Source organism: Scomber scombrus, chromosome 20, assembly GCF_963691925.1.
Source record: "Scomber scombrus chromosome 20, fScoSco1.1, whole genome shotgun sequence".
Lineage (NCBI taxonomy): Eukaryota > Metazoa > Chordata > Actinopteri > Scombriformes > Scombridae > Scomber > Scomber scombrus.
Genome location: NC_084989.1, coordinates 16,780,379 through 16,806,435, shown reverse-complemented (window position 1 = coordinate 16,806,435; position 26,057 = coordinate 16,780,379). Strand labels below are relative to the sequence as shown.

Sequence of the window (26,057 nt, the reverse complement as noted above, 5' to 3'; positions counted from 1 at the left end):
TTTGTGATAAGTGATTCATAACTTGGTGCAAAGAAACCAGCAAAGCTCTGTAAACAAAACTGCATTCCTGCTCAGTGGTGTCTGCCTTACGCAGAACTACTCTCCAGGGGAATGAAAACATGATCACAGTTATTTCTCTTTGGAGCCATTTCTAAACAAACTAATGTAACTGTAAACCTTGGAGTGAAGCAACGTGTTACCCAGTGCTCATGGTGTGGCTCATCAACATGTTTTTAATAGTTTCTGGGCAACAATTGAGGTCCATCTCACAGAGGAATACAATATATCAGGCTTTGGATAAACAAACAATTCTTGTCAGTAGATCAGTTGATTGTTGGTTTGGCTCCAAACATGGGATTTGTATCATTAACAGTGAATAGAGATGGCTGGTGGCGGCTGGGCAGTCCATGACAAGTGTGGCCATCATTAGTGGCTGCTGCTGTCTGTGAGGAATAGAGGTGTTACGCTGCAGCAAAGTCGCCTGCAATTGGTCCCTGGAGAGTGTTAATTACCTCCCTGACACTATATCAATACATATTTGGGGAGAAAAGAGGTTCGTTAGGGTAAACAAACAGAGCACGCTTTCCACTAAATTCACTCAACCATGAAATATGGGACTTCGATAAAGAAAGCTACAGGGAATAAGCTTTTTTATCTTTCAGCCGGTCCATTTCTTTAAAAAAGGAAAGATTTACGAGGAGGTTATCAGTGTTTTTCTTGGAATTTCAAGCAGTAAATGTCAAGAAGTTAAATCTCTAAAAAAGGACATTTGTGTTAAACCTAGAAAAGCTCATGAAAACATTGAAAAAAGCTCAATAAAACATTTAAAATAAAGACGGCTGGAGTCCTAGTTGTTCAATTTCAGAGCTTTTGCTTTAATAGTTCACCAAAACAGCTGCTGCTTGCGTCGTCAGCCATCGACCTGACACAAACAGGAAACTACAACAGGAACTTCACAGCATTTTACAAACACACAGGCACAGAAATGACAAGCCTCCTTTAACACGTCCCTACTCTTAAAGTTTCAGTTAAAAACCTTGTACAGGGCAATTTCGGAGAAATAAAATGTTACAGAAGGCAGGAAGGAAATTTGAGAGGCATCTCTCACGTCACATGCAAATGTCATGTGAATGGCAGGATGAAAAGGTTATATTATGACAGGAACAGGCATTGCTGTAAAAGATCAGGTTGTTAAGAATATTTTGTTTTATCTATACTGATCTTTTACCAAAGAATGTTTGAGAATGGTAACCTTTTCACTCTTTGCTTTTGTGCTTCATAGCATGCTACAATGTTTGCTTCCAAATAATGGTGGGACTTCACCACCTTCATGAAATCAATAATCTCACTTAGCAGAAATTGTTTAGTGAAAAAATAAAGGTGGATTTGTTCTCCATCACCCTCCTTCCCTCGTTAAATCACGTGCCTCTTTGATGATGGATTGGTAAAGGGAAAAGACTTGAGACAGGTTCATTTATCATCACTACAGTCAACCCAGCGTGGATAATCACCAAGGGCACATTAAGAGCATGTTTCCTGCTGAAAAATCTCCAATTTAACAAATTTACTCCTGCTTTGCTGTTTAACTTCCACAAAACTTCCTTGAAAAGAAGAATTACACTGGCAGAAATTATTTTGTGTGGATTTCATCTTTTCTAGGATAATGATCCAGTGACGCTGAGTAGGCGCTTGTAGAAGCAGGTTATGAGAAACATCTTGTGAATTTGCGCCCTTTGTGCACCAGAGCTGCATAGCCGATAAAGACGCTTTGTGGTAGAAATCTCCTAGCAACCACATCCGACCTCTCGTCATAAAGGTCAATTGAAAAAATTTCTACAATGGATGGCTTAAAAACACGAAGAACACGCAAGATAAAGATCAATGTGGTATTTCCTTGATCCAATTCCAATTTCAGATTTCTTGGATAATAAAATGGTTATCAGGATAATCTAGCTTTGCAATCAATGTCAGTGTTATTGTGACAGTGGGAAAATGTTCCAAGACAGTGAAGATTAGGAGACCACAGATTTATCACTGAAAAAGTGATATATTTCTAGTCAAAAACTGTTCTAGGTTCAAGAGTTCTAGAGATGGTTCACCCAAATGTCATTCAGTGAAATGAAGCTTGGTTTTGTTTGTCCAGGTCTTTATTCCTCCAGCTCAATATGGTGGAGGTGAATGCAGTTTCAGTAAATTTAAAACAATTAAGAGGCAACAACTATTTTTTATTCTTGTGACAATCGTTTTTAAAGGGACCATATTTTAGTTAAAAGTCGTTCCAGTGAAATCTGTCAGTGGGAAATAACGACCTTTATTGGGAAAGAAATGTTGCTGTTGACTTTTGTATTCACTTTCCATTTATCTCAACCTACAAACTCTTACAAATGACTCCCTGTTGAAAGTTTAACATGTCAGTGTGTAGCCCTCATCAACATTTACTCTGACTGGGATTTTCTTTGTCTCGGTTATCTCAGGTGAAGTTGTGTGAGAGAAGAAAAAAAAACCTAAAAACTAAAAAACACTTCAAACTCAAGTGCTAAAACATTAGCAAGTTTTTAGAGCTCACAGAACACTGAGTGCTAGGTAAATATATTTCAACTTTCAGCTTAAACTACGCAGCACTTCAAAAGGCCTTTCAGTGTAGTCTCATAGCAACAGCAGGAGCTGCAACCGGCAGCAAGTCCCACATGAACCAGATCGGCTGAACTGAACTCTGTCTCTCACTGCATCTGCAAAACAAATAGTAACCTTATTGTGGCCTGAACGCCTTTCAAGCTTAATATTCCAGCCCTGAGCTGAAAAATAGCTTCAGTATAGTTTCAATTTATTAGTTATTTTAAGTCATATCTAAACGTTCAGATCTCAGTCCTTGTTTTGGTGTAGGATGTTAAAACATCAAAAGAAAGGCCCAACTTTCAACAGAATCAAATATGTTTTGTGAAATTATAAAGGGAAAAAGTTTTTTCTCAGAGATTGGGTCATCCATATTTAAGATTCATGAAATAAGTATAGTACTAAGTGCAGACGTGGATACATACTGTATTTATTTGTAACATTTTGGTGCAGTATATAATTCTTTATATGGTAAATACCAAATATCTTTCCTCATGCTGTGTCATTGGTGTGTCATGCCATCTCTGAGTTCCCTAATGTGTACTGAATAACTTGTCATGTTTGTTTCTTTTAGAGCAAACACACACAGAGCTCCTCAATCTTAGCTCAGATTCTTAATACCAACAAAGTAAAACAAGTCAGCAAAAAATCTGTCAGGAAAAGAAGAGGAAATTACAATCATTTCAATCTGTACATGACTAAACTGCTATACAAAAGAGTTCACCTTCTTTGAATGTACTGTACACTCCACTGCTTTATCCATACAGTAAACAAACAAATTGCTTGCCTCAACATATAAAAGTGAAAAAAAAGAAACCTCCATCTCTGCGGATGCGAGAGATATTCAAAAGCAGATAAATCGATACAGTCGTCATTAGCTGAAACCCTGCGGCGCCCGCCCACTCCTGACCCGTTACTGACCCAACCCTCACACACGTAAAAACACACCATCATACCGATGAGCCCGCATCCGCCAGTTTCTAAATTAGGGAAGGTATTAAGATGAAGGGAGTCGATAGTGCGCGTGAGGGCTGCTGGCGAAGGCATGGTCAGAGCTGGAGAAGGGTGGTGGTCTGAAGCAGGTTAGGGTGTAGAGTAGACGGACAAATAACTAATCAATAAAAATAACATATATGGGAAAACACAAAAATGGATGTACTGAAAAAGAACAATTGGAAACAAGAATGCTGTCTTGATACCTGCCACATTTAAGAAATAGTTTGACATGTATTTGTTTTCTTGCAGAGAGAGATAAATGAGAAGATCGATACCACACTCAGTTAAAGAGTGATATTTATCTTCTAATGTGTAACTCTTGGAAAGAAGGGAGGAGATATATATCCCAAAACATCAAACTATTCCTTTTAAATGTTTAATCAGTCACCAGCTCTAAATAATTGGAAATGTTAACAGTTCATCAGATAGCCTGGAAAATATTTGGCAGGCTACAAGTTTCCCACCTGCTGTATATTAAGAATAGGACATCTACTACCAATCAGGTTCATTATCAATCAATCTGTTTTTGTTTTTTATCACTAGATTAATCATTTAGTCTAAAAAATGTCAAATAATAGTGACCACCCAAACTGCTTGTTTTGTCTGACCAACAGTCCAAAACCCACATATATTCAATTTCCAGGGATATACAACAGAGAAAAGCAGCAAATTCTCACATTTCAGGAATTGGAGCCAACAAATGTCATTTATTTTTACTTGATAAATTACTTTAAAGGATTTATCAGCTATCAAAATTGTTATTGACCAACTAATTGATTTATTGAGTAATCATCAATTCAAGCACTAATTCAAAACATTTAAAGCCTTGAGAAAACAACTCAGTACTAACTATGTTTTTAGTCTAGGTCTGTAATATGCTGGCATGAATCAAAAATACAATCCATGTTTTGTATTTTTTTGACAACAGCCTCTGTACTAACAATATGGAACCATCATAGCAACAGTTTGTCCAGAACAGGAACAGGTTGTGTGACAAAAAAGCAAAGAAAATGAAAGCTGTGTTGATGTTTGGAGTTCCCGCATGATTAATTTGGGGCCAGACGTGGATCCTGCACAGTTAATTCCTGCAGCATCAGAGAACGGAGAGCAGCCAAAGTTCGGACTCTCTGTACTGCGGCACCAGCTGGAGACTCTGCACTTGGAACCTACACTCAGCTAAACAACACAATAATAACCAGTATACGTCTACTAACCAGACTAAACACCCGATCCAATGACTGTGAGAGTGAGCGACAGATTGGCCACAAGCCAAAAACAAATCAGCTGGCCAAAAATAAATCTGGCGTAATTCCCAATGTGTTCTTTCAGAGGAAATGGAGGACTGAAAAGGACTGGAGATAGGTGAGAGTTTCAAGGCCAGCGAAGTGTTGTTGGACCAGAGGAAAGGGAAAAGTTCATGTGTGTATTTCCGTTTTAATTTAAGTCTCCCCAAACAAACGAAAAAACAAAAAAGAAGATGGCAGACTATTTGTGGATCTCCTTCATGCCTTCTTCATCTGTGTCTCTCTACATTGCTCTGTAGTTTCCTTGGATGCCCATGATGTGAGTTTAGTCCCCCTCTCCTCAGCAGAGTCCCATCCCGAGGAGAGACAGGGCTAGTGGGGGAATCCAGGAGGGGTCCGCAGCAGTCTGAGCAGCCTCCCCCCCGCCCTCAACCGCAGGAGATGACAGTGAAGCGTTTGGAGATGCAAGACATGTTGTGCAGCACGATGCCCAAGAGGAACAGCAGCACGCACGCCACCAGGATCACCGTGCATACGCCGGACCACGTAGAGCCTTTCCCTCCACCTCCCACCGGCCCAGTAACTCTCCTCTCGCCCTCTCCTCCATCCAGCCCCACCCCTACCCCCTCCAGCCCCATAGCCAGGCCCAAAGGCTGTTGCTCAGGCATGGTCACCACAGTCACGCCCTTCTGCTGGCTACCAGGCAGGAAGCGACATCCCAGCTCCCCGGGCAGGCCAAGCGCCCGCTCCTTGGCGATGGGAAGGGGCAGCATGTAGCAGCCGTTACTGGGGAGGCGGATGAAGACGGGCGTGTGCTCAGAGGCATGAGGGATGGCGATGACAGTGATGATGTCTGGGTCGTCTGGGAGCTGGGAGACGGACAGGCCCGGCGGGAGCTTGGTGACGCCACGGCACCAGGGACAGCGAATCTCCTTCTGGCTGCTCCGCATCTGGGTCAAACATACTGAGCAGCATGTGTGACGGCAATCCAGGAGTTTAGGCCGCCGGCGGGGGCTGTAGTAGTTAAAGCAGATCTGGCACTCCAGTAAGGAATCTTGGGAAAGAGTCTCCATGTTTTAAAGGTGGGTCCTTTTTATATATACTGGCTCACAACAGAAATGTTTAAAGTAAAAAAAAAACAAATAGATCTAGTAGAAAGGTTGACCAACTCCAAGTGACATAAGGAAAGCACAGCTAGCTCCAAAACTTCACAGCGACGTCACAGCCAGCATGTCAACATGGTCCATCTGCAACAGAAGAGAAGAGACAGCATTGGTGAGACAATGAGGGCAAAAGGAATGAAACTGTCCAGTGCATTAAGTAAGCTGGTTGGTTAATATGTAAGGAAGGGCAGCCAATCTTGTGCTTTTTGTGGTGGTTAATGTTACTTTATGGTGGTATTTTACAGACGCATCACAGAATCAGTCCTGACCTTCAAAATGATATGTGGGACAACACTGTCACAGTGCCGAGTAAAATTATTGTTGAGCAGTCAGACATTTATCACACAGTAACTGACACAGAAAGCTAAATTCATGTCAGCAAATCTAGATCATCTACTAAATTTCACATTTCCCCCTCTGGTCAGAGATACAGGTTTCTGAGAAGTAGATGCAACAGGTTCAGAATTTCACACTTTCTTCCAAACACCATAAACCGTATCTGCACAGCTTAGCACTTTATATTTATAATTATTGTTGCAGTATCCGTTTATTTTTCATCCCTTCAGTTATCTTAATGCTTTAATGCCTTTATATTTCTGTCAGATTCAGGCCTGTCTCATCTTCTTATTCACACAGATTAGTTAGAAGCATCTTTGAATGTATTAGCACTCCACAGAGAGAGAGATAGAGAGACAGAGAGAGAGAGAGAGAGAGAGAGAAAGGTTAATGGGCAGCAGGGTGAAAGAAGCTGCTTTTCTTTTCTTTTCAAGTCTGTTCACTTTTGAAGTTTGCAAACGGGGCATCTTTTTTGTATCTCAACCACCCAACACACAAACTTCTGTGTTGCTATACTTCAAAGATTAGCAGACGATTCATTTCAAGATGCAATATTGATTACTTGTCTTGAATCAGCACTTGACATGTTGACCGAATCAAAAGAGGTGGGATTTAGTTTAGCCGCTTCTCACGCTTCTCTTATCATATGTGTTGTCATAGTAACCTTCCAGCATTGTATTTCTGACACAGTCTGGCCCAAAATGGTGGTAATACTACCACAATGCATCCTGAATGACAGGGAGCCAATATTATGTACTGCACACATCTTACATATCAGCCGCCAGCTGAATGCAGTAGGGTTGAGTTCATGAGACCCTTCGCCTCAGTATCTGTGTTAAGTATGGCTGATTCTTTTAACCGTCTCCTTCAGGCCACAGACTCCATAAACAATTTCTTTCTCCTCCTACTCCTCTTGCATAATCACCTCTACCGTGTTAATCCATGCGGAAGCTGTGATAGTTTGCTTTTACAGATGATTAAACCCTGTCAAAATAGCACCAAGGAAACAATGAATACTAAACAGGGCCCTGCCGACTTTATATTTTATTTTTTCGCCCAAATTGTCAAGTGTGAAAACTGCTGAGGAGGGAAGACCGCCACATTTTTCTTTCCCCTTCTCTGCGCTGCCATCTCAACAGAGTCAGTGTCCCTGCGGGCACAACTGTGGGTAGACAGCCAGAGTGAAGAGTGAGACAGATGGAGGGGGAGAGATGGAGTGAAAAGTGGTGATAGAAATGGAAAAAGGTGACCACAGAGTGCCCTGCGACACCATACATCTCAGTCCTTTATCAAAAACAAGATCTCAGGCAATTAAATTCCTCATAGCACCCTGCGGGGACACAGACGTGGCAATGATAGATAAGAGTGTGTTCACACCGAGCGTGCTAGGAGCAGTTTATTCAGTCCGAACTCTTTTAGTTTGGTTCATTTGGGTGAGAGAGGATTATAACATTCAACCTTGGGTGGCACTGCACAAAGACGACGTTTAGGATTTGATAGAATTTTATCAAATCAAATCCAAGATAATATCCGCTTAATAAATGATGCTGAAAACATTTCATCGATCTATCTATCTTTCAATTTTATGCTGCTTATCCAGGTCCAGGTCGTCATTGGTGCAGACTAAATAATGTCCTCAGGATGCCCTTGTACATAGACACGTCCTCAGCTCATCCTGAGGGAACCAGAGACATTCCCAGACCAGATGGGATATCTAATCCCTCCAGCAAGTTCGGGGTCTGCCCGAGGGTTTCCTTGCGGTTGGACCTGACCAGAGTGCGTCCTCGGGGAGGAGTCCAGGAGAGATCTTGATCCTGATGTCTGAACTCATATGATTCCTTTCAGAGTGAAGCAGTACCACCAAGCTCTGCCCAGACAGCTAAGCTCCGCATCCGTCTCTGAGAACCATTACTGATTCTTTTAGATTGAGTTTTTAGGGATTTGTTAGGAATGCACTGATCCGTTTCTTCAGATACTGACCTTATTAAGCAGACTGGGTTTTGTCCAGGCGCTAAAAAACTGTTTCTCCATCTAAAGTCTATGTTTCTGCTTTCAGTTAGTACATTGATTCAATTACAGAGGGTTGCCAACTCAGTTTTTAGCTCAATACCAATCCCTGTGCTCATGTTACCTGACATAAAAATGATCCCAATGAGTTCCAGTGTGAAGATTTTACATTAGTAAAGCATAGCAGAATTGGTACCATGAGTTGAGGTATTTTTTTTCCCATTTATTGTTGGACAATATTTTGAGACGTTGGAACATGGGAATTTTTGTTATTTTTACTTAAACTGATTTTAAAAATTGATGACCCAAGAATACAAATAATTTTATAAGACAGATCGTGTTTGAAAACTAGGTATTCTCACATGTAAAATACTTCAGCAGAGTAAGAAGAAGTTGAGTAAATCCTCATTAGCCTGCTAAACTCTTGAGTCAAGTCAACCTATCTGTGGTTGTCAGCATCATCATCCTCTGCACCGCTCAGCCTCATGTAGTTCTCCATCCTCTGCCCTCACCAGCAGTACCACCAGCCCCCCGGGGCAAAAACACTCCTTCCCCAGCTAGGTCCGGAGGCCAGACCCTTCTCTCTCTTCACTCTACACTCCCCGGCTGACCTAGTTTCTTGCACACCGTTACCGAGCCAAAGTCAAGGAAAAGTGCAGATGAATCCTAGTAGTTTTATGGAGAATTGAGGGGAGAGGATGACGAGCAGAGGGAGTAGGAAACAAAGAAAGAGACCTGCCCTTGAGGGGGTGAGACAGCCCAGGGTATTACTGAATCCTTTTCCCAAAGATAAGGATTAGCTTTGATCTGACATAAATGCTTTGTGGCTCAATATTCCCATACACCCAGCCTCTCTCTCTCTCTCTCTCTCTCTCTCTCTCTCTCCCTCTCTCCCTCTCTCTAGCCTTCCTCCTGACTGAAAAGCTTTTCCTTTTCTACTTTACATCAATTCTTCATACTTTTCTTTTTTCCCCTGTCAGTCTTTTCCTTTCCACGTCTGGCTGTCTACCCTACACTTTTTAGAAGACTATGATAAAGCTGCATAATAAATATGAAAAAATATTCAAATAGCAATATTGGATATTTTTATCAAATCACAAGGGACAGTATTTTCTTTGTACATGCAAAGTTATTTCTGGTATTTAAAGAAGTTCAAAAATTATACCATGCAGAATTAAAGGCACAGAAATTCAGTTGAATGTTGAACAATTTTGTTGATTTGCAACATAAACTTGTTATTTCCCAGTCTGGATCAATCAGCCATCATATCTGAGGATTTTATTTACAGTTTCTGCTCCACTGCTGCTTTTGATTTCAGTTTTCTGCAGATACAGTAGTGACTTGGATGTGGGTAACAATGAAAACACAAACATCCAGCGTCATTTTTCCTAAAATTGGAGAAAAATAACACATCTGCTCTTGAGGAGTGCTCCGAGGTCAAGAAACAACAGCAAGCTCCAAGGAGCAACCACGGTTGCAACTTTACAATATGATTTATCGGTTCAACTGAGCTGTAACCAAGGCAACCTGGCTTTCCAGTGAAAGCTCATTTTGTGACCCATTTTATATCACACCTACATAGAAACACAACAAAATAACCCCCTCCCTCCCCTCCAATAGGTCCAGGAACAGCTATAAACAACAGTGAGCTGAGATTCATAACTTTAAGACAAAACTGGAAACAAATCAGAACAACCATACATGGTAAAGTTTATGGTTGGATTTAGCAGATGTGCAGATACATAAATAACACCTTTCTATTCTGTTTGCTTTGTTTTAATCTTAAAAGAGGACATATCACACATTTCCATATCCATATTTTTGCTGGGGTTCTACTGGAATACCTTTGGATGATTTATTGTAAAGAAAACTCTCATTTATCTTACACTGGCCCTTTATGCAGCCCCTCAGTTCAACCTCTGTCTGGAACAGGCTGTTTAAGTTTCCTGTCTCTTTAGGGCCCCTCTCCAGAAAAGCCCACTTTGCTTTGTTTGACTCTGTTGGTTACATAAACAACAGTAGTAGGATTTCACTTCTCTTTCTCATCAAACTATACACTTCTCAAAGAAATCCATATAGGTTCAAGCAGAAATCTGATCCAAAATAGTCGGCAACACAAACAACTAATGGAACAATCTTAGAAATAAAGACTACCAGCAGACAGCTGTTTGTGGGCATGTGTGAACAATCTTAATTAAGTTTCATAGAGAATTTGAAGTAACTTCACAAATGGAGGATTCAGGCTTTCTGGGAGCTTTTTTTACATACGTTCCCTCAAGTTTTGGAATTTGTAATATGTTTAATGTAGACTAAATCTGACATTGTAACAGTATACAAATACCAGAAAATCACAAAAAGCATATGTCCCCTTTAATAATTCTACCACCGCATTTTTGTGGCGTCATCAGGGGAGCAGGGAAGGACGTATGATTTAGTAATGATGCAGAGTGACCAAGCAGCAGCCTCCACCACCCCAACATGCCTGTGGTCCACTGGGAGTAACCAACACACACATACACACACACACACAGGACTGAACAGAAACACACACACACACATTCCCTCAGGGCCTCCCCACACAATCAGCCGAAGAGAAAGTGCACTCGTCCTAGCAGACACAAGTTAAAAATATCCACCACAGCCAGAAGTATACACATGCACAAACACACATACAGGAAAACACACACACAGCTCCACCCAGCTCGACATGGAGCCTGCTGATATAATAAACTACCTGGAAGCAGCTGGGAGAGATGGGTTGGTAAGAGGAGAGGCCTGTTAATCTGTGCACCCTGAGAGTGTTTTGAACTGAAGTGAAATGTCAGAGTAGTGTGATGTAACACTTCATATAATGCGTGTGCATTTTCATTCATTATGGTACATGTGTTCACACTGAGCAGGTGCACAGCAGTTACCTTTTTTTGAGGCAATATCCCCACAGGTTGTACCTAATAAATCCAATAGAGTGTGACTGATACTACATTTTCTTATATGGCTGATATGGATATCACATTAGGGGAATACTTAAATGACTGGTATTTTTTGTTGTTGTCTATCACATAATAATAGAAATGTATTTTAGGTTAGGGGCTCACAAACAACAGAAAAAAATACACCCATGAAAGACATGATATGACAATAAAAGACAAACAATTCCATTAATAAACAAGAGCAGATGTGTAAAGCTGCATTAAAATGTAATGACAGTCTATTTTATATGAAATGGATATTGTCAGAGACCAAACTAAAAGTACACAAACTCATTTCACAGCTGGAAAAGCAACAGTTGATGCTGTGTAGAAGATTTAGTGTGTTGTTTCAGATCATTGGCAGGATGTGCACTGTTTAAAAAAGGCATCAATCCACCAGAGCTGATATCATGCTATTTTGCAGTATGACCAAAGTTAGTGCTATCAGTTAGCAGGCAAGCTAACTGCTAAATGGTGGTGCAAAATTTTAACCTAAAATGTTAATGCATTATCACAAATGAACATGAATGAAGGTCAATCAAACCACTAATAATCAATGCCACTAATAAAAAATGTATTGCTTGTTTTTACTACACTTGTTTACACTACACTGCATTTCTATTTGGATATGCATTCAGCAGCCATTTTCTAAATATTTTAGCTATGCCCCTAATGCCAACATAAATACTGATAAATATTGGCTGTGATAAACCAGTATCTTCCAACATGCCAGATGTCTACTTCTGAATCTGGGTTACAAGTCAAACACACATAGTGACAGACAATCATTTTTTATATTTTTAAATGCAAGAGCAAAAAACACTATCTGGCAAAACAATGGACCAATCTGTACTGAAACACAATCACTTGGTCCTGTGCCCATGTAGAACTTCCAACCAAAATTTATTGAAATATGTTGGCAGGTTTTTAAGATATCCTGCTTACAAATAAACAAACATACAGGACTAAAATCTCCCTGGCGTCAGTAAGAATAATGTAGACAGGACTGAAGCTCATATTCACCTTTTTGCTTTATAAAGATTTAAATCCATCAAAATGTATCATTGCACAATTGCCATCCAATGCACCATCCTTTTTCAGCTATCTTGGTATTAAAACACCAGAGAAACTGACAGGAGAAAGCACTCATCACTTACAAATATGGTAGGAACATTAAAACTGCACAGCTTCATTTGGAATCTGTCCATGTGATTTGTGGCACTACGGCATCATATTTCTAATTTATTCAACTATGCTTGAATGGACCTTCACTCAAATAAAATGACGGATAAATGTGCTGTGCTGTGAGCTGTGATGCAGGTTTTGCATGTGTTGATGTTACGTTAATTACTTGTCACGTACGCATGCTTAACTATGAAATGGATCTTAGTTTTCCTGTTTTACTTGGTAAGAACATTTAATCAGTGAGCAGTTGGTTAATCTTGCGTTTCATCCGTGGGATTTTAGCAGGAACATGCATAAATGGTGCAGTATAAACAAACATGTCAAATCAAATGTGTTTTCCTCTAAGTCATGACTGCGGGCAGTATGCTGAGCAAGCATTCGCATAAAGCTGGTGTGTCGATTTTCTCACCCACACATCAAAACTTTGGATGGAAGTCAACACATCTCTTCTACAGTACATTTAACAGCTAACGAAGTCATGCAGGAGCTGCTGAGGGTAAAGGGCAACAGCGGCTGCTTTTTACACTCCACAGTCAGCCTATACAGTATGTGTGTGTTAATCCAGAACTCATCAATTAACTTAAACTGCAGCCCATTTTTCATATACGTTTCATGTTAACTGCCCAGGCGAGAAGAACACAGAACAGTCTGTCCTTGAGTGAAGGTTATAGTGTACAGTGTGTCTGAGAGTGCTCTACAGTATGTAGGCACTTTTGTATGGAGTTCAACTTTTGTAAACTTTGACTGTGGTGACATTTGTGGGAAAAAGAGCTTAAACAATTAGTTGATTACTGAATAGTTGCCAATTATTTCGCCCAGGCCTCCTCTGTTGGAGTTTAAACTGCTTCAGAAACAAGCATGATGTATGCATTTTACAGAGTATCATTGCCCCTTATATGGCCAAAAGACACCCCATGTCCATATATGTGGTCTTCTGGTTACTTTTGATTGCTTAGTTCCAATTACTAGAATCGATTGTGATTTGATAATTGCAGGCTACAGCAAACAATCAGGTGCACAAATCCACAAGAAATAGTTTTCCCAGTTTGATGTGGGAGAACTTGACTGGCCTGCACAGAGCTCTGACCTCAACCATATCAAAAACCTTGGGGATGAACTGGGACACCAACTGTGAGCCAGGTCTTAATGGTGTTGTGTTAAAATAGGAGCAAATTCCTGCACTCAGAATCTGGTGGAAAACCTGTTATAGCAGCAGATCAATGCTGAACAATAACATTTGGGCATATTGATCCTGTGTCCACTTACTTTTTGACATTAGTACATTGGTATGTGTATCAGTGTGTGTTTTAGCTTATACAGTATGTGTATGTTGCATGATAAAACAGAGTGCTTCTATAAGTATTGTTTGTGTTTCCTTGTCTATGCACCTACACCAAGTTTGATGCGTGTTGTGTGCATGTGTGTCAGCACAGATGGAGCCTCTGATAGAGGCCTGTGCAGCCGACCACTACAGGACACATTATGGCAATTTCCAGCTTGAGGAGCCAGCGAGCGTCAGAGCTGGCAGGGTTGCTGGATGGGTTCAGCCCCCACAGATCTGCCCTAGCGTGACTGACCGCCACTCTAACTGCACTGCTGTGACTATTCCCATCCAGAGGAGACGGCCAGAGTACGAGGGGACAGCGACGTTCATCCTGCACAGCTCTCAGGGTACCTGGTTTCATTCCCTAAAGCCAATATTTGACTACAGAAGCCCCTTTCCAGATTTAACAAAAATAAATCTGCTTGGGAAAAGAGAACGGAGGTACAGTGATGATTGAATGGCCTCTCTGGTCGGCATACCCTCAAACACATAGACACACATTACAACTACAAACACTGTTAACAATATTTCACTTGGATAGATAGGGAGCAAGCAACTCACTTAACAAATGTATAAAACTAAATGGGTTTACAGTAAAGCTGTGTATTCCACCTCAATACCAGTGGATACTAAACAAAATGTGAGTATTGCAAGCTATCAAGTACCAAACATTTGCTTTGAACGCAGTGTTAGATTTTTAGACTTGTTTATTTGTGTTGTTAACTGTACTTTTGCCCAATTTAAACTGTGTTTTACATTTTCATAGTTTTTGTTGACATTATCACAAAGGTGGTAATTCTGCTTTATGTTTATTATTGAGGTTGTAGTGGGTGGTGCCATACTGGAGTGCATTATATTGTAAAATCTTCCTTTTTTTCTCCACACCATTAACATAGGATATGTTCTGGTTATGTCCTTGAGCCTTGTCATCACTGTGAGTGAGTTAAACCACTGGGTCTAATTTGTTTACACAGGTTTTTGTGCGGATTAAACAAACAAGATATAAAATATTAATTAGTGAACTTTAGAGACACTGGTAGGCAGATTTTGGATTTGAATTTTTTTGAAGATTCTGCCACATCTATTATGTTATATAAATGTATAAAATAAACACCAACCCAATGAAAACTGATATCACAATAATGTCAGCCATGATTGGGATTTTGGTGCATATCTTTATTGTTCTTCTTCTGTCATGAAAAATTAACCAAGGCCTAGAATTAATAGAGGAAGGAATGCATTTTCTGCTTTTATTTGACACTTTAGAAAACAATCCTGACCTTTAAAATCCTGACCTTTTCAGCAAATGTCTACCTAACATGCAGAGTTATTGCCAATTTACAAATTAAATTGTTCTATTTAGTAAATATATTTCTTTGTTACATGTAGCAACTGAGAAAATGTCTCTAAATATTCAGCAAATATATATTATCCATCTTTAAAGTTTAAATTTGAAAAATATGTGTATCCTCACATAACCTGCATACGTGTGAGTGACAGTGACATGCTGGCCACATGCTGCTGATGCTCCTACACTCTCCCATTAGACCACACCGAGGTCACACAGAGTCCAACAACTCTCATCAGCAAAACAAATCACCAGCCCTCTCTGCTCTTTGATGAAAGGCATCTCTTCACTGAGAAATTGTGCAATTTTCAAAGCAGATGAAAGAGGTGAATGCTGTGATTTCAGCAGCCAGAGGCCTAATCTCCATCTACAGATTCAAATAAAGATGCAGGAGGTCTGAGATAAAGGAAAGCACCGGAGCTCTGCCCAAACTTCAAACACGCTGACACTTTTAATTAAGCTAATCTGCAATGAGGCTGCTTATGTAAATGAGAATTATTTTAAAAACTATTACCAGTGGGACAATGGCTCTGTCAACATTTTTATTACATTTGGAAAATAAAATTTGCTTCCTTAAAAGGTCAACCAGTATTTCAAAAACAAAGATGTCCCTCAAAATCATTTCATAAGTGAAAGTGGTCGTAACTTTTAACTGTAGGCCATAATGTGCTTTTTTCCTTTCATGCCAGAAATCATTTCACAAGGGCAGGTCTCATTTCTTCAAATGGAGTATATCTTGCAGTGGAATGAAACACTTTGATTCACTTATTAAATAACAGAGTTCACCACAGTCAGGGTGATAAAATGTAGTGCTGAGGACAGGCCTCAGGGCTGTGTTTCTCCAGAGAAGATGGCTCTAAAAAGGCTTCTGAAAATCACAAACTTTTATGGAAAACAGCTTGTGCAGTGAAATGTGTTTTCTCGAGGTTTGTCTGCTCTGTTGAATCTACTGACACATCTGGATTTGAGCTTTTTAAGTTTGATAGAAAGTGGTAAATAAGAATCACTCCTGATGCTGCGGTCCCTGAGAAGACATGTTTTAACATTGTGCATCTTTTTGCCATCGAGTATATCCAACACTGAGCGACACAGCAGGCAGCGAATGCATCACGACCCCGGTTCCCCTGACTGAGTATGAGATCATTCACACATCAGCGAGCAGCACAGCAGGAGTGTTTGTGTGCATCGGTGCTGGTGGGCATGTGTGTATGCGCACATTCGTAGCATTTTCATTGCAAAAGCATAAAAACACCCAGCTTGAGTTTTTAAGGAGCTCAGCAGGTAAGCGTTCAGGGAAAAAGAGAGATAAAGAACCCTGACTCAAGAACATCCTGATTAGACATTCATCAGATGTAGCATCTTCTCTTCAACCTGCACCTCGACTCCCTCATCTATTGCACTTATGGCAACGCTGCAAGCTAACGCTTTCAATAGTCTCAGTCAATTTGATACACAGAAAAGAGATCTAGCATGTTGCTAGGAGACAAAAGTTGTCATATCACTACCGTTTTGTCAAAACCTTGTTCGGAGGTTTTCAGGGAAAAGGCCAGAGGTGTTGGAAGTGACGAGTTGACAGCGTGCTACAGTTTTTAGGTTGCCCTCAAACTGTTTCATGTCACCTTGTCACAATTAACACCCCCAATGTCTTCACTGGAACTTTGACACGTTAATTATGAGCAAACCCAAACAAATGAGAAAGGCAATATAACCTGAAAAGCAATCTCTCCTACACACACACATCTGTGTTTTCAAGAGGCAAATTAAGTTGTCAGCCAAAGACACTCAGTGGCAAACCTGAGGAAACCACAGATAAGCATCCTGTAGGGAACATTTTTTGATACGCTGCCTTTTTCGGTGTTTTTTAATGCTTCCTGACAACTTAATTGAATAAAAATCTTAATTATTGAGCAACTGTTTACATGTAAGAATGTGCAGTTGGGGAAGTTAAAGCCCCCTATGTTTTTCTTCCTGTTCCTTCTGTTAGATGTGTGAGCTTCTCTGTGCAGAATGATATATGTGCAGTTTGTTTTCACATTCATCTGGTAATGAGTAAAATGTTCTCTGACCCAATCTCAATTTAACCCTAAAAGGTTTGTGCTTAAAATGAAAAATATTTTTTAAATCATAGATTTTAACCAGGTAGGAGTGTTTTAATATGTCTTAAAGGATACAGCTGTCAATTTGTCATGTTTCTCCTATTGTGAACAAATCACATGCACAGAGTCAAACCAACAATGAACTGATTTACTAACAAGTATTGTGTGTGTATCCAAAGCCTGATACATCTTATTTCTCTGTGCTGTAGACCTCCATTGTTGTCTAGAAACTTTTGTTTTTGTTTTTTTGAACATGTCAATGAGCCACACCGCTGCAGTGACATGTTCCCTTGTTATGTACATTTCTAAAAGAAGTACAAAGTCAAGAGGTGCAGTAAAGATACCTGCAAAAGTAAACTTTATTTTCATAAAAACACACTCAAATGTTGCATTAAATTCACCTCACTAAAAAAGACTAATTCAAGAGTGAGTTTAACCTTCATGCATTAATTTCCTCTCTTGCAGGAGTTATATTTAAATACTCTCACTCTTCCCATTAGCTCTGATCATGTCGAAGCTACTAACTAAACCTAATGCATAACAGCTACTTTTCATTTAATGCAATTAAGTTTAAAATGCCAATTAAACACAAGAATATCGCTATGAGTAAGATGAAAGGACTCAAGGAGGCTGAAGTGCTGCACCAAAGCCGTAGACTGATGGAGTGTGTGCTGTTGCCAGGCAATAGGAAGCTGAATACCACATGAAGTGTATTACTATTGTACCAAACAAAAGCTGCATTTTAGAAATGTTGCGAATCCTCTATCAATGACAGGCTGTGTGTTCAGTAATCCATACTGAGTAAACAGTCTGTCTACAGTCATTAAAGGGACACAGGAAGCAGCACAGCGAGCAAACAATTAACCTGCTTACTTTTCGATCCAAGATCAGCCGCATAAATAGGATGCAAGCAGTCTTTATCTGAGCACACTGAACTAACACAATAGAAGATTAATATGGCCAGTTTGTATAAACTGAGTGCTTCAAAGACGTCTATTAAAGATGTGAATCTCTTGCTGCTTCATAATTTGATTAGACTTTGGTTAAAAATATTCTTTATACATCTTAAAAGTATTTCCATTCATTCCATTAGATTTTTGTCCTTTAAAAGATAAAAGCAGAGGGGAGTTGCAAAGTTGCTACAAATCATGCACACATTACACACTGTGTAACTTCAGAGATTGTTATTATACATGGTTCTGGGATTGTGATTATGGATTTTTATGTTCCAGTTTTAATTATTGAATTGTTGATTAAAGAGAATGGAAAAAAATGCAATTTTTTCTACCTCTAATAATCAATAAGGAATCAGTGACATTGTTCAATGGATTTGACAGTAATTATTAATCACTGGTGCTTCTCAGCAGCAAGTAGACAGCATAAATTTCAGGCTAAACCGTCTTTGCTTTTCTCTGTGTGCTTGAAGATAATAACAGAAACTCACAGTTTTGCTGTCCTTTGAGAAAGCTTGCTTTTATTGCCCTCAATAACACCACCATTCAAGCAAGTTGAAACACTTCTTTATCATAATCCTAAATCCATTGCGTATAATAAACCAATTAAGAATATTTAATCCTTCTATTTAAAAGTGAAAATTGAAATCTTAAAAACAAGAAGCAAACAGCAGTATAGATACCATGATGTGACAGCTGTAATGTCTCTAGAAGGACAAATGGAGGCTGAATGTGGAGTGAAAACTGTTCAACACTGAAGGAACATGAAATACCTAAATCACATACAGGTGCCATTCAGGGCCATTTTCTTTAAAGGGGACATATCATGCTTTTTGTTATTTTATACTGTTATGATGTGGTCTGTGACTGTTATGATATGGTCAAAGTTATCTCTACTTCCTCCTTGTGATGACGTCAGACTGTTCGCACATACCTGCCAACTGCCATCTATTTTGTAGCCTTCGGTGCTGACCTTTTTTTCATGTGTTCATGTTGTCCACTTGCACATTTCAAATCGGATTCAAGCTCAAACAAGTACAGATGTATTTGTGAAGTTGACATATAGAGTAAAGAATGTCAAAAAGAAGGGAAATTGACTACTACTGTTTGTCACACAGCTGGCCAATCAGAGCAGAGTGGGCTCATCAGACAAAGGCTGAACTCAGGGGCTGCATAAAGGGCCAGTATAAGATTAATTGAGTTGAACTATAAATCATGCGGAGATATTTCAGTGGAGCCCCAGAATATAAATGTAGACCTGGAAATGTGCATATGCCTCCTTTAAAGAACTAACTTTGGTGATAAAAGAGCCAAGAAGTGAGGCTGCCGGATGCCAGGCCACCTGCTACTACAGTTTGGAGTTTGACAAATGGCCGTTATGTCTTCCATCGGCTATTTTCACACCCTCCCTTCCTCTTTCCTTCTCCCTGTTCATCTCTTTTAGTGAGACAGACAGCACTGAGGCTGTGGACACAGAGACTGATGTCAGCGTGGACACCTCTGGCTAGAGAAAACACAAATGGGTCAATACACTGATTGGCACGTCGCTCCCAAGTCACTGGTCAGGTCTTCCTCTGACGGACTGAGACAAATCCATCAGGTCAGACGAAATACTGACACTGTAGGCGCTAGCTGTCAGCCTCATGCTAATTTTCATTTCTATGTTGGTCATAGTCAGTGTACTCACACCTGCCCAGCATCAGTCCTATTTAACTAAATAAATGTAAACAGTTCAGTTAGGACTACTAAAAGATAGAAAATTAGTGTATGAGGTATATTTCTAAAATATGTAGTTTGATCAGGCAATTATGGCCAAAATGTGATTTGGTTTGTTTATTTATTCCTATAAGACAGTAAACTGAATAACTTTGGATTGTGGACTGTTGGTGGCACCAAAAGAAGACATTGATACACATTGAGTCTATAAATCCAAAAACTTGAACTGCACTACTTCTAATTCTTCAGTAAGGGCTTTAATTAGAGACTATTTTCATTACTGTTTCATCTGTTGTTGTTTTCTTTATAAATTAATTCATTGATCATGAAAAATGCTCCTCGAACATTCCCAGAGCCAAGGTGCTATCTTCAAATTTCATCTTCTATCTAACAAACAGCCCCAAAGCAACAGAAATTCAGTTTACAAAGATAAAAAAACAAATACTGGTAGCAAATCTTCCCATTTGAAAAGCTGGAACTAGAATATTTATGGCATATTTACTTGATAAAGGCAAAAAAAACAATAACTTACTGTCAATCAACTAATAATACAAATAATGTTAAATAGAGGTATTGTTTCAACATTAAACGTCATACCAAGTCATTTGTTTTGATCTTATCCCATGAGCAGTGCAATCGGACAACCAGTCAAATATATTAACTTTTCCAGGATGGTGCAGGCTAAAGCTGGAGAAGCTGCAGGTATGAACACATGATTATTCTCAACATATGCTCTCAGCCTCTACGCACATCATCAAACACACCAACACAGCCTTGGAGCCTCTGTTCCTTTCTTTAGAGGAACGTGAAGTGAAAACACTGGGGTGGTTTTGAAATAAGAAGTCAGTCCTTAGTAATGTTCGGGGACTGTAAATCAGCTCGTCTAGCTGTTAATGGAAAAAAAAGAACTCTGGAGGAACCTTGGCTTACTAATTTATACTTTAAGGACAGCTTGTAATAGTTTCTCTTCCAATCATCCTCCAGAAAATGTCCCCAGATGTTGCCAAATAAATAGGCTTTGATATTCTTACATGCCTTATCCCTGGCTGGCAAAGCTCGCAGTCTTTAAAGGGAGCGCGGTGTTGGTATGTCTGACAGCTGAGCGGGACCCTGTGATGCCGGTAACGACATGAGGGATGACAACAGAAGCTCCGACATCAAAGCCCTGCAGCTCTGACACACACACTGGGAAATTTGCAGCAGATTACCAAGGCCAGTTATTCATCAGTACTTACACGAGCTAGGTTTACAAGTCAGAACATATACACACAAACATACACACACACACACAAAGAGCCGCTCGGAAATGCTTCCCGTTGCTCATTTGTACATGAAAAAGAAAGAGTAAAGGAGGGCGCCTCTCAGCATCCTATCGACACTCACTTAAGATAATGGGCCCTGTTGAGGAGCGTATGGATTGGAAAATGAATCTAGGAGCTTCTGTATGCTAGCGAATGGGCAGGCAAAGCAGATAAAAGGGCTTTAGAAAAGGGACTCAACAGTACCCGTGGTGGCAATTTGTCAGGATTAAAGCTGGATGGTGTCTGTCTTTGTGTGTGTGTGGGTAGATATGTATGGCTGTCACAGTGTCAGGTGTTGTTCATTACCCTGAGGTTGTCAGGGAATTGTAGCACTGATCTGCAAGCATGCCAAGGTCATCTGAGGCTGCGCTTTCATCCGGCAACCCTCCACAACCTCTGAAACTGGGGCAGCATTATCTTCTTTATCTGTTCATCTGCCGATTATAGTTTCATTTAATTAATTCATCATTTGATGTTTACTGGATGACAAAAGATAGAGATTTTGTTTTGTCCAACCAACAGTCCAAAACTCAAAAATGTTACATTTATTAGTCAATTTTCACATGAGTTTAGAGCTGCAACTCAGTTTATTTTCATTATCAGGGGGGGGGGAATCCCAACATTCCTCTATGCAGGAAAAACCCTGACACCCTTCAATTAATCGATTAATGTTTGGTCCAGAAAATGGTGAAAAATGTTGGTCACTGTTTCCACAAGCCCAAGATGATGTCTTTAAATGTCTATTTTTTGCCCACACACATAGAAGACTAAAGAAACCAGAAAAATATTCACATTTAAGAAGCTGAAATCAGACATTTCTTTCTTTCATTTTTTTTTCTTTCTTTGTTGCTGTTTTATACTTTGCAACTTGTCGATTACAGGCTAATCATTCCAGTTCTACTTGTGATTATTCATTTAGTTTTACACCAATTTGTCTGGTAGCTGTTAAGATATTTCAGTCTAATCAAAGAGTTGGACAGACCGACAGACCACCATACCACTAGCATGGCTAAAAATGAGATTTTAAGATGTTAAAATGTGTATCATTTGCAACCCAGGGAGTGTGAACAGGAATGTGAGGGGTGGTGGGTGGAAAAAAGAAATAAAGTATGTGAGAACAGAACCAGAGAGCCTCTAATGATCATCTCTGTATCAACATGAGCTGAACGACACCCTTCAGCCTGCACACACATCATACACACACCGTCACCGACAAACCTGTGATTACCTCCCTCTCCATCTCCAACACTTCTCTCTGTAGCATCATCTCTCTTTGAACCTCACTCTCTGCAAACACACACATACACACACACACTTTTCATACAAGAGCCCTGCAGCAGAGAGAACGAGAAAAAAAGACAAATGTCAAACATAAAACACACAAACACACACTGTACATACATAGCAGTCATGCCTGACCTTCAGCAGTGTCTCTTGAGGCCAAACATGTGAAAGGCTACCTGTGCTCAAGCAAAGATCCCCGACGGCCTTCTGAACATGCTTTCAAGGTACCTCTAATGAAATTGGTTCAGCCTCAACAATACTCCTTTTTGTGAGCCGATTCTGCTTCACGAACCACACTGAACACGGCTGATAGAAAGCCCGAGGTAAACAGAAAGCAATTGGTTTCCACGAAGCCCTCAGACCTGCAGCTGACAGTGAGAGCACTGATTGTGGTGGTCAGCAACATGTAGCCAACATTAAAGAAATATCTAAACCTGAGAACACCCTGTCCTTCCGCCCGCAGTGGTTGGGAAACATGTTGAAAACATATTATGCAAATAGATTTCCCTGCCTTTGAATACAGCACTTCCTCCTACACACTGTGACACAAAGCCATTGTGTCAGATAAATTCATTACAGTAGCTGTCAGAGCAATCATATTACAGACCAAGGAGAAATCACCACAACTGAGTTTTTAGTGCCAGTGTGGAAGAGCTGGAAGATTCAGTTCTTCACATTTCTGATAATAAATGCAAAAATTTGATTATTGGTCTGCAACACAAGACAGTGATAAACATAGGCTATTTTATGACATTTTATGGACCAAACAACTAACTGATCAATCAAAATATTAACCAACAGGTCTTTTTTAGATCAATGCTAACATCCTAACACTTCATACTTAATATAATGTAATGTATAAGAACATGCTGTATGTTACATGCTAATTATTTGCATATCTCCATATTTCATTATTATTTATTTTTTCATAAATCAATACTATTTGAACCCTTTTACCTAGTCTGTGGGTTTAACAATCATTTAACCACTGAAAAGCATTTAGAAGAGTGTGTGACTATATCTAGTTACTCCATTGGATTTTTTTTCATGCCCTGAATGGTAATGGTTCTGGACATACAAGGTTTTGCGGCCAACAGCAACAATATTAACATTATAATGTTTGTACTGCTGCTATGCTACAAAGCTAACATGCTACATATTCCATCACACTGGGATTTTGGCATTTTGTAGACCACACTAATAATGTATTAACTGAGAAAGTAACATTGGATTAATTGTGAAAAAATGTGTGTGTCTTTTGATACTTTCCATCCATTTAGGATATCTTGTAACATGAACAGTGTCGTCACAGTCAGGGTGCTAACGCTCTATTTGTGACACTATGCAAGACCCACAACTTCTCTTTGAAATACAAGGTCAATCATTTATTCATACAATAAGTGACAGTCCCCAATTTATCCACTCCTAATGAGTGTCTTGATGGTGATTTTGAAAATTAAGCACATATTAAGCCTGAAAGAAGGGTATGTTTGTTGGCGTGTTCACTTGATTGACAGCTGTCTCAGTCTATCACCTTCAGCCGTTGTGGTTGCCACTTACTCTTCCTACTTCAGCTTCACACAGGCCGAATTTTGAGTTTTTGCCTGAAGCAGCTGACAAAATGGTGTTGGGTGTAAACTCACACTCCCGGCTTCAAAAAGTACTCTCTGAGACGCCTTCAGGCAACATCAGAGATAGTGAATTGATCTTCCATCTGCAATAGATGCTCCTAACCCTGAACCATCAAAAGAGACAGACGCTGACAGTTTGAAATAAATAAGCATTGGTTGTGAAACGGACTCCGGTGAGTGAAATGAGATACAGTAACACCTGGTGAAGCATTCTGCACAGTAACCCTAAATGTTAATGACTTGAGCAGTTGGTGAGAAAATTGACAGGATAACAAGCTCTGATGAGGCCGGCCGAGTTAATCAATGCCAATGACATCCGATGAGATGGTTGTAAAGGAACAGACAAATGCATTCAAAGACACAGTCAATGGGAGGCAGCAAGGACCCAGGGAACAGTCAATGAAGAGCACAATGCAAACTCAGCAAGCGGGAGCTAAACAGCCTCCAGCAACAGGGGGGAAAAAAATCCAGTTTTACAGGGTCAATGTCGAATGAAATGCACCAACTCCCCTATGCAAACAAAAAACCTCTTATAAACGTCTAATGGAAGCAAATAGGAGAGGAGTTTCACAGCAGGAGCAACACAGTGCTACAGAGGTCAATAAATCAGCCGCTTGGCATCGTGTGTCGTCAGCCAAGCAGCAGAGTAAGACTCCGGGGCCAACAGACAAACTGACAGCATGAGATGCAAAAAAACCAGAGGTGCCCAAGGACTATGACCAGCTCGAATGAGATATGAGACACCGTGGAGGAAGACATAGATCAAGCTTTAGAAGAGGAGGGAGGACACAAGAACATCAATGGACTTAAAACAGAAACATAGTATGCAAATCAGCCTTTCAAGTGGGGGATATATCTCCAGAGCTGTTAATCAGGGCAGCGTTAACATGCTATCACGAATATAGTACTGTACAGTAACACATGCACACACCCATGAACATCCTCGCAGGCAAACCCTTCATCTCTTTGCTCTTTTCTCCTTATTTAGCTTATCAGTCCCCTCAAATAGCCTTTTGCTCAAACAGCCTCATATTTTGAGTACAGCAATGCCAAAGTTGTGTTATCATTTACATAGTATACTTACAAAAGAGATAAATTAATACCCCAATATTTTTTTTGGTGTTACCCTGTATCCTTCAAGAGATCAGAAAAATTAAAATCTGACAATGCCCATGATAACTAGACAAACTGCATGCGTTGATGAAGATCATGTGATATGATTTGAATTTCTGGAAAAGCTACTAAATAGACATTGTGGTGCTTTCTCCTTATTTTGCTTTGACTTTGGTAAAAACTAATAGCAACACAGATTTAAAGCTATTTTTCACAAAATAAACTGGAATATAAACTTCAAAATCCTAAAATCACTAAACTGCATTCAGGTTTACCAGCTTAGCAGTTTATATTTTCATTGTTTAGTCAATAAAATGTCAGAAAATAACAAAAGCCCCTATCAAGCTACCAGAGTACAAGGTGACATCTTCAAATTGCTTGTTTTGTCTGACAAACAATCCAAATACCAAAGACGTTCAAATTTATAGTTTTATAAAACAGAGATGCTGCAACACATTCACATTTCAGGGGCTGTAAACAAACATCATTTTCTGCAAATCAATAAATCAAATCTCAGCACTCACTAACCAAGAATCAGAAAACAGTCCAACATCGGTCATCCATCTTTCTCTGGATGGAGTGCTCGCTCACTAACAGCATTTCCTGTGGGTGAGCACGTCCAAACAGACACCAGAATTTAATTTTGACAAACAGAGCAAATCCATCTCAATTAGTGTGGAGTTGGACTCTGCTTTCCCATTGCAGTCCTAGTTTGGGATTAAGTTTGATCAAATGGATATAATTCATTATACATGAAAAGCCTGCTCCGCATTAAGTA

At 39.8% G+C, this 26,057-nt stretch overlaps 1 protein-coding gene across 1 annotated transcript in view; it reads right to left on the bottom strand.

Annotated features, from left to right (window-relative positions):
* Window positions 1–4,329: 4,329 nt before the first annotated feature.
* The window catches only part of rnf152 (ring finger protein 152), a 46,593-nt gene continuing 24,865 nt past the window's right edge, over window positions 4,330–26,057 (bottom strand). Inside the window, exon 2 of the mRNA XM_062441736.1 lies at window positions 4,330–6,100. Coding sequence (XP_062297720.1) covers window positions 5,282–5,926 — 645 coding nt within the window. The 5' untranslated portion in view covers window positions 5,927–6,100 and the 3' untranslated portion in view covers window positions 4,330–5,281. The remainder of the gene's footprint in view (window positions 6,101–26,057) is intronic.